Source organism: Rhea pennata, chromosome 13 (assembly GCF_028389875.1).
Source record: "Rhea pennata isolate bPtePen1 chromosome 13, bPtePen1.pri, whole genome shotgun sequence".
Lineage (NCBI taxonomy): Eukaryota > Metazoa > Chordata > Aves > Rheiformes > Rheidae > Rhea > Rhea pennata.
The window spans coordinates 1249588-1258398 of record NC_084675.1 but is presented as its reverse complement, the minus strand read 5'-3'; the positions used below and the strand labels follow the sequence as shown (position 1 = coordinate 1258398).

At 60.0% G+C, this 8811-nt stretch overlaps 1 protein-coding gene and 1 long non-coding RNA gene across 2 annotated transcripts; both read right to left on the bottom strand.

Annotated features, from left to right (window-relative positions):
- Positions 1–1223: 1223 nt before the first annotated feature.
- Positions 1224–2693, bottom strand: LOC134146412 (C-signal-like). The gene is made up of 4 exons (XM_062586833.1): positions 2643–2693; positions 2133–2291; positions 1641–1760; positions 1224–1337 (listed from the first exon to the last, which is right to left on the bottom strand). The coding sequence occupies exons 1-4, from the start codon at positions 2691–2693 to the stop codon at positions 1224–1226; spliced, it is 444 nt and encodes a 147-aa protein (XP_062442817.1).
- A 49-nt stretch (positions 2694–2742) lies between these two features.
- Positions 2743–4354, bottom strand: LOC134146171 (uncharacterized). The gene is made up of 3 exons (XR_009959791.1): positions 4164–4354; positions 3251–3302; positions 2743–2830 (listed from the first exon to the last, which is right to left on the bottom strand). It is a non-coding gene; the product is annotated as an uncharacterized LOC134146171 (long non-coding RNA).
- Between the last annotated feature and the right edge of the window lie 4457 nt (positions 4355–8811).

Below are 8811 nucleotides of genomic sequence, written 5' to 3'. Positions count from 1 at the left end.
GAGTGGGGACCACACCCCATTGGCCCCAGGCTGTCACCGTGGGGCCAAGTCTCACTGGCCCTGGGCTGTCACTGTGGAGCTGGCCCCAGGGGAAGTGCGAGGACCCAGCTGACCTGCCATGTCCCCACGCATCCACAGCCCAACCCGCTGGCGACCCCCAGGGACATGCTGGGAGCCCTTCTCCACCCTCGACATGCATGCTGCCAGCAATGCCTGGGGCATGTGCTCCGTCCCTCTCTGAAGCAGGCGGCCTCACGCGCACTGAGCCTCCCTCCTGCCCTCCCAGGGGCTGGGGGTCACTGTCCTCAGGCTAGAGCTCCCCTGTTCCCTGCAGGAGCCTTGTCCAGCTGGGCATGCCCCGGGCACCATTCCGCAGCCCTCGCCTCAGCTAGCAGCCTCCACGTCCTGGGTGAGCTGCATCCGCAGAGCATCCAGACAGGGACAGGACATGCCACCCTGAGCTCCCTGATGGGTTGGTAGCTTCTGGCTGAGCCTGAAGGCCAGCTCTCCTTGCACTGCCCCTTGGCTGTGCGAGTGCCTTGCGTCCCACCTTGCGTCGCTAGGACCAGGAGTTCCCGGTGGGCTCCGGACCCGTGGGAGAGGATGCAGGAGGCAGGACACAGTTTGCTGTAGAGCAACCCTTTTGCAGCCCCACGTGGGGAGAGGGCGCATGAGTTCCCATGACTCCCCAGCCCCACTGAGCTATCCCAGGCCGGAGTGGTGTCCACGTGGCACCTGAGCACAGCCAGCTGGAGCAAAGGGAGCCCGACGGCTGCTCGGGATCTTTGCCAGCCCTGTGCTGCCTTCCCTCAGCACCCATGTGGGCCCCACAGCCCCTGGGGTGACCCAGCTCCTCAGAGACAGGCACCAGCCTGGGACACCTGCCCCGGGATAATTTGCTTCCTGGAGACCATGTTTCCAGAGCACAGTTACCTTCCCATGGAACCCACAGGCCGTCACTCATGGGGATCCCCATGCACAGCCATGAGTCAGGAGAGCTAGCCTGGTGGCACTGCTACACAAAACGCTAACGAGTCCTGCGTAGGAAGAAGGCTGCCCTCTGCAAGTTCATACCCCACACACACATCCGGTTGCCATCACGGATGGCACACGGCAGCACTGCTGCTCATGGACATGGGTTTATTGAGGACATGGGCACGGCACAGCGCAGCGCAGCAAAGGGACCTGCTGCCAGGATCCGGGCATGACGCTGGGCTGGCATCTCACCAGTGCACTACTTTCCCTTCCCAGTCCAGGAAAGTCCCTGTGTCCTTCTCGGAGAGGGAGCAGAGCACATTCAGCATTCCTTGTACGCTCACGTCCACCGTCAGTGGGGGCTGCAGGGACAGAGGAGAAACACAACTTTATGCCCAAGGCCTTCTAAGGGTCAGAGCAGGCTCCTGCTTTGGCCAATGCCTCCCTGAGCCCATGGCTCTCGAGGGTGAGTGAAGTGAGGAGACAGCAGCACTTTGCAGGAAGGCTCCCTGCCTGCCATCTCCTTCCCTCCTGTGCCACAAGCTCCGAGCATTGTCCACACAGCTCCACTGGAGCCCGGCAGCTCTCAGGATGTTCGGTACACAGGACGCTCTGGGTTCCTGAACAATGAGGTTCTTCTGGACCTGCCCCAGAGAACATCCTACCTTGTGTCCTGCTGAGCTCCCCATGTCCGTTTGCACCCAGCCAGGGTGGAGAGCAGCACAGAGGATGCCGTGTTGCCGGTACCCCAAGGACTGGCACTTGGTGAGCATGTTCAGAGCAGCCTGCAAGAAGGCACCACAAGGATCACCGTGGGGAGGACAACAGTGCCCTCCCCTAGGGAACATGTGCAGACCCCAAGGCAGAGGCAGAGGAGGGCAGGCAAGCAGAGCTCCCTGCGACACACAGTGCTGCCACAATCTCCAGGCACAGGCACTCAGCACAGCTGAGAACGACACTGGGAAGTGGCATACAGCATCTCCTGGCATGGACAGGAAGGAGGCGATTTCCATGAGAGGGAGAAGGGGACTCCCGAGAACCGTTGCAAGTGGAGAGAGATGGCAGGAGGGAGGGAGGGGAGTCACAAGAGGGCTTGCGGGGGTTTGGGAGATAAAAAGCTTGGGGGCTCATGCTGTGCCAGCACAGCGTGGCAGTACCTTGCTGCAGCGGTATGAGATATATTGCACATTTTCCGATAAACGTATTTCCTCTATGGAGCCAGCAATACTGGACATGTTGATGATGGCTGCCTTGCTGCAGCTCAGCTCAGAGCTCGAGCTTCCCTGGGCAGCCTTCTTCAGCAAGGGCAGGAATGCCTGCAACGAGAGGAAAGAAGGGCCTGTGCGGATGCACTTCAGGAGATTCGAACTGCTCCTTCCACACTGCATCACATCAGCACCAAATCAGAGCAGGAATCTGCTCACTCGCAGCCTCAGACCACCAGGTTCCTGCTCCTTGGCACTGACCCATGACTCCTTGCACTCCCCATCTGAGCCGGAGAATGCAAGGCTGTTAGGATGAGAGCCCACTGGGCTCTGGAGCAGAGAGCAGGCCCTTCCCTTTGGCCCTTCCCACCTGCCTGGGATCTCCCAGCTCCAGGAGCTGGAGCCAAGGGGAAGCAATGTTCCCTGGAGCAGAGCTGCAAAGCCACAGGTGGGGGTTCTCACCTGGCTCACCAGCAGGGGCCCAATCGTGTTGGTGGCATACACCGGGGACATGTTCTCCACAGTCTCAGTATCCAAAGAGATCACCTTTGCAATGCCAGCATTGTTGATGAGGAGGTTCAGCCCAGAGTCCTTCAGGTGCTCCCTGACTCTGCCTGCAGCTGCCTGGATGCTGGCGGGGTCGGTGACTTCTACAGGGCCAACACAGAGCGAGGTAAGCGCCTGCTTCCCCTATGTGCCTCGCATGACGGCCTGATGCCAGGGCACAGGAGCCCCATGTGCCCTCAGGGATGTGCTGGGGCAGGAATCAGGGCACATGGGAGAAAGGGGGCCCCAGAGGAGAGAGGAGCGCAGGGCCTCTCCCTGCCAGGCAGGAAGGCAGGAGTCTCCGGCATGGCTGGAGACAGGCTGTGGGCAGGAGTGACAGCAGTGAGCCTGCTTCCCCCACTACATGCTGGGACTGTTGGCACGGCTCCCACCTCTCACTGGGTTGCTGTGGTGTGCACAGCATGCCAGGTGAGTGGCTGGGCTGTGGGAGCAGACAGTGCTGGTTAACGAGGGGAGCCTGGGCAAGGGCCCCTCACCCTTGGGGCACAGCCAGGAGCACCTACCAAGCGAGATGATGACCAGGTTGGCGTGCTTGGAGGCCAAATGCTGTAACTCCTGCAAGAGAGGGCACAACAGAGAGGCAGGGACACCTGGGCAGACGTCAGCTCTCAAGCCTGTCCCAGGCACAGCCACTGTCACTCCTGCTCTGTCCCCGCACTGCCCCGTGCCCAGCACCCTACCCTGGGTGCCCTGCTCCAGCCGGACAGGGCTCCGTGCCTCCTGCACACGTCACATGCCACTACTTCACCCTCTGCCCTCCTGTTGCAGACTCACGCCTTTCCCTCTAGCCCTTGAGGAGATGAGTGCCAGGCTGTGCCAGGAGCTCCCTGCCTGTCCTCTAGGAGCCCTAGCCTCTCCGCACACCCCATGCGCAGCTCGTCGCACGGCCGTGCCAGCTGGGCTGCCCTGTGCCCTGGCAACTGTGGTGCAGGGTTGCAGCTTCCCATCTGAGCCCTTACAAATCTTCTCCTGGCCCAAACATGCCCCCCGGGCAGCACGTGATGGCCTGTGCTTCCACCCCCCAGCAAAGTCAGCTCCGCTGAGCCTCACCTGTGCTCGCTCTCCCTTGGGGTCCCGGCAGGCTGCAAAGACCCACTCGGGTGGGTTTGGCATCTGCAGGAGCTGCTTGACAATTCCCAGGCCGATTCCTCGATTGGCCCCAGTGACCAGAGCGGAGCGGACACGAAGCCCTGCCATGCTGCTGCTCCTCCTGCCTCTGCTCTAGCTTGCCTAGCTCACTCAGATCCTTAATGCTACTTACAGCCTGCTGCCACCCCACCCACTCAGGCTTGCGCAAAGACTTTGCTCTAGGTACAGTCTCTCCAGCTCTCTAGGACCCAGTTCCTGCCTGGGCACCAGCCCTCATCGCTCCAAAGGCCAGAAGTCACTTAACATTCCCAAACACACAGAACTGACCTCTAGGACCTTGGCCCTGTGAAGCAGGAGCCCAGGAGAAGGCGTGCTGAGGGAGGAGGGAGGGAGCAGCCAGTGGAAGGGACACAGGGTGCCCCATGGCTCAGGTGGGCCTGACAGCTTCACAGCATTTCCGTGTCTTTCCCATGTAACGCCAGTCGGAGGTTGAACGCATTCCCCTTCTGCTGGTTTCCAGAGCCCCCCAGATGGAGCTGCAGGAGGTACTCTGCTCTCGGCTGTCTTCCAAGTAGATGTGCCATCCCAGGTCATCCTGCAAAAGACCTGCAGAGCAAACCACCAGCATTGCCTTCTTGCAGAAGGAAGTGGACCCTGCACAGTCTGCACATCACCTCTCTGCTGTTCATGCACTCCATCCCCTTGCATGCTGCCTCACTGAGGACTGAGCAGCAACTACTCCAAGATCTTCAGCCTGCAGGTATCATGCTGGGTCCATCCCTGAGGTCATGAGTCGTAGAATCATAGAATCGGTAAGATTGGAAGGGACCTCCGGAGATCATCTAGTCCAACCCCGCTGCTCAGCAGGGTCACTTAGAGCATGGTAGACAGGGTCGCATCCAGGTGGGCCTTGAAGATCTCCAGAGAAGGAGACTCCAGCACCTCTCTGGACAACCTGGTCCAGTGCTCCGTCACTCTCACAGTAAAGAAATTCCCCCTCACATTCAGGCAGAACTTCCCGTGCTTCAGTTTCTGCCCATTGCCTCTTGTCCTATCACACAGGACAACTGAAAAGAGTTTGTCCCTGTCCCCTTGACACCCTCCCTTCAGGTACTTATACACACTGATAAGATCCTCCATCAGTTCTTCTCTTCCCCAGGCTAAACAGGCCCATCTCTCACAGCCATTCCTCACAGGGCAGATGCTCGAGCCCTCTGATCATCCTCATAGCCCCACGCCGGCCTCTCTCCAGTAGCTCCATGTCTCTCTTGTACTTGGGGGCCCAGAACTGGACACAGTACTCGAGATGAGGCCTCAGCAGGGCTGAGTAGAGGGGCAGGATCACCTCCCTCGACCTGCTGGCAACACTCTTCCTAATGCACCCCAGGAGACCATTGGCCTTCCTAGCCACCAGGGCACATTGGTGGCTCATGGTCAACCTGTCATCCACCAGCACTCCCAGGTCCTTCTCTGCAGAGCTGCTCTCCCAAAGGTCAGCCCCCAGCTTGTACTGGTGCATGGGTTTATTCCTCCCTAGGTGCAGGACTCTGCACTTGCCCTTGTTGAACCTCAGGATGTTGCTCTCTGCCCAGCTCTCCAGTTCCTGCCTTTTCCCTTTGCCTATTACATAATTTTATTGTGACTCTTTACACTTCATTTTGAGACTGTTGTCCTGCTTGTTGGGAACAGGATAAAACTGGACCTTTTGCCCAGCAGAGTTACCCCGCCCCGACCCAACTGGCTCTGGAGGCTCTTGAGTCTCCTTTGCAGGGCCAAGGCCTGAACCTGGTCATCAGCCACATAGCTGTTCACATGGCACACTGCTGCTGGTGAATTAGGTACCTGAATGGTCCCCTCCACAGAACGGGTCCTCACTCTCTGGATTGAGCCAGACTGATGGGAAGCAAGACCATGGGCTTCAGGGCTCCCCTGCCCACCCTAAGGGACAGGGAGGCCGAGAAGCAGCTCAGGCCAGCCCCAGCCATGCTTCACTGCTCCGCAGCTGGAGCTCCTGCCTGCCCCGTGCTGGCTGTACTGGTGCTGTCTGACCCTGGGAAACACTGGAGCTGAGGGGAGCTGGCCCATCCATGGGGCATCCTAGCCATCCACTGCCCTTCTGCCTAGGGTGTCTGTCCCTCCTCCCGCGGGTGGTCTGGGTCAGGGACCTTCAGGACAGTTCTCAAACTCAGGGTTGGTCGTGTCTTAATAGAGCACTGGTGTCTTTGTGTCAGGAGTTTCTGCCCCTCTTGGCAAAGGCAGCAAAGGGCCCAGGAAAGGATGGGCTGAGCTGCAGCCGGGCTGTGATCATCAAGATGTCCACCAAAGTGGGCTCCATCAGGCTGTGGCTCAGGATGCTGGAGGCCCCCATGTACCTGTACCATTCCAGCAAGGTGACATGTCAGGGGATGTGCTGGGCCTGCGCCTTGGGGTGCTGGAGGCCCCCATGTACCGTGCCATGCCAGCAACAAGATGGGGTGCCAGAGGATGTGCAGGAGCCGCTCTGATGGCCCCGCGTACGGTGCCCACGAAGGGGAGCCCATGGGACCCACCACACACACCTGCCCCAGGATATCCAGCCTCTGCCTGGTTCTCCCAGGCACAAGCACAGAGACTGCCAGCCCTGGGATCAGCAGCATCCGGAACAGAGCCTTTTGGGGTGGTTGTGCCAATGCTTTACTGCAGGGTAAAGTCCCGTTTCCTGGCCACACACAGCTTCTGGCTAGCGAATACCACCACTCCTGCCTGCAGGCACCCCAACATCCGTCCACTCCTCCGAGTCATGCTGGCAAGATGACGCCTCTTCCAGGCTGCACGGGACGTAGTGACAAGGGGCATGGCTGCAGAGTTCAAGGACAAGGGGATCTTGTGCACAGTGATCCATCCCGGCTGGGTGGAGACTGACATGGGGACCTGGAAGATACTGTGGTGTGCAGGGAAGGGGCATCAGGACTGGGTCCGCCCATTCCTCCGTATGCCACCATAACCCCACCTCTTGGGGAGGACAGCAGCACTTCAGTCCTGAAGCCCTAGAGCCAGCTCTGAAGTCTGTCTCTCTGCACATGCAGAGGTGGAAGGTCTGGAGCTGCTCCAGTGGGGCAAGGAGCAGGGGCCACAGGCCGTGGCAGTCCTGCCAACGCTGGGTCCAGGAAAGAATAGCAAGGAGGGGAGTGGGGGAAATGACAAAGGGCACCCAGAGAGCCAAGATCAGTTGGATCATCTGAGGGCATCGAGCACAAGGGCTTCCGGCTGCTGCCGCACACTGTGACAGATGGGTAGATGCAGAACACATGCCATTTGTGATACATCTCAGGAGAAGAGCGTCTCAAAAGCCCGGGGGAGTACCAGGAGGATTGGTGTGCTGGCCTGAGGGACAAGATTCATGCTGATGAAACACTAGGATAGATGTGTTACTGCAAGAGGTGTGCAGCCCCCAGCAGAGCCCTGCTGTGAGACATGGCGTATTGTGGCAGATGTGCCGTTGTAATGGATACGTCACTACTGTAAAACCCCCCATGACAAATAGGTGCCATGCTGTATCTGCTGTTGCAGTGCACATGCTACCTTGACTGAAGTGTTTCATGACAGACAAGATACCATGAGAGATGTGCTGCCCTTGGCAGAAGAGCTGCAGGTGTGATTACAGGGCAGTAGCTGTGCCATGGCAGCAGGTGTGGTACCATGGGGAAAGAGTATCACAAGAGAGGATGTTGTGTGATGACACCGGCTGCCAGGACAATATCCTGGACCAGAGCGAGCAGCAAGCAGGCCACAAGCTGTGGTGTGCCGGCTGCACGGATATCCAGGCCCCAACCCACCCATCAGAGCAGTAAGGGGTGGGAAAAGGGCTCCCATGACCACCCTTCCCTGCTACAGGTAGGGGAAAAGGGAGCAGCAGCACCCCAGGCCATGCATTTGGCACAGACACATGGCCACTCAGCCCCTTCTGGCCCGGACGGGGCCCAGGAGCGTCTCACAGCCTTGCTGATGGAGGCCTGGAGTCAGAAGCAGTGCCTGGAAGCATCTCACTCCTCTGCTCAGGCACCCCTGGGGTGCATTTGGGGCCTGCGGGCAGGAGTGGGGACCACACCCCATTGGCCCCAGGCTGTCACCGTGGGGCCAAGTCTCACTGGCCCTGGGCTGTCACTGTGGAGCTGGCCCCAGGGGAAGTGCGAGGACCCAGCTGACCTGCCATGTCCCCACGCATCCACAGCCCAACCCGCTGGCGACCCCCAGGGACATTCTGGGAGCCCTTCTCCACCCTCGACATGCATGCTGCCAGCAATGCCTGGGGCATGTGCTCCGTCCCTCTCTGAAGCAGGCGGCCTCACGCGCACTGAGCCTCCCTCCTGCCCTCCCAGGGGCTGGGGGTCACTGTCCTCAGGCTAGAGCTCCCCTGTTCCCTGCAGGAGCCTTGTCCAGCTGGGCATGCCCCGGGCACCATTCCGCAGCCCTCGCCTCAGCTAGCAGCCTCCACGTCCTGGGTGAGCTGCATCCGCAGAGCATCCAGACAGGGACAGGACATGCCACCCTGAGCTCCCTGATGGGTTGGTAGCTTCTGGCTGAGCCTGAAGGCCAGCTCTCCTTGCACTGCCCCTTGGCTGTGCGAGTGCCTTGCGTCCCACCTTGCGTCGCTAGGACCAGGAGTTCCCGGTGGGCTCCGGACCCGTGGGAGAGGATGCAGGAGGCAGGACACAGTTTGCTGTAGAGCAACCCTTTTGCAGCCCCACGTGGGGAGAGGGCGCATGAGTTCCCATGACTCCCCAGCCCCACTGAGCTATCCCAGGCCGGAGTGGTGTCCACGTGGCACCTGAGCACAGCCAGCTGGAGCAAAGGGAGCCCGACGGCTGCTCGGGATCTTTGCCAGCCCTGTGCTGCCTTCCCTCAGCACCCATGTGGGCCCCACAGCCCCTGGGGTGACCCAGCTCCTCAGAGACAGGCACCAGCCTGGGACACCTGCCCCGGGATAATTTGCTTC

Bases quoted from the DNA above. Each gene is read 5' to 3' on its own strand.
- LOC134146412 (XM_062586833.1), bottom strand. From the start codon at position 2,693: ATGTCCCCGGTGTATGCCACCAACACGATTGGGCCCCTGCTGGTGAGC. The intron at 1,761-2,132 runs GTACTGCCACGC...GCCTTCTTGCAG, and splicing joins TCTCATACCGCTGCAGCAAG to GCTGCTCTGAACATGCTCAC. The intron at 1,338-1,640 runs GTAGGATGTTCT...CTGTCCCTGCAG, and splicing joins GGAGCTCAGCAGGACACAAG to CCCCCACTGACGGTGGACGT.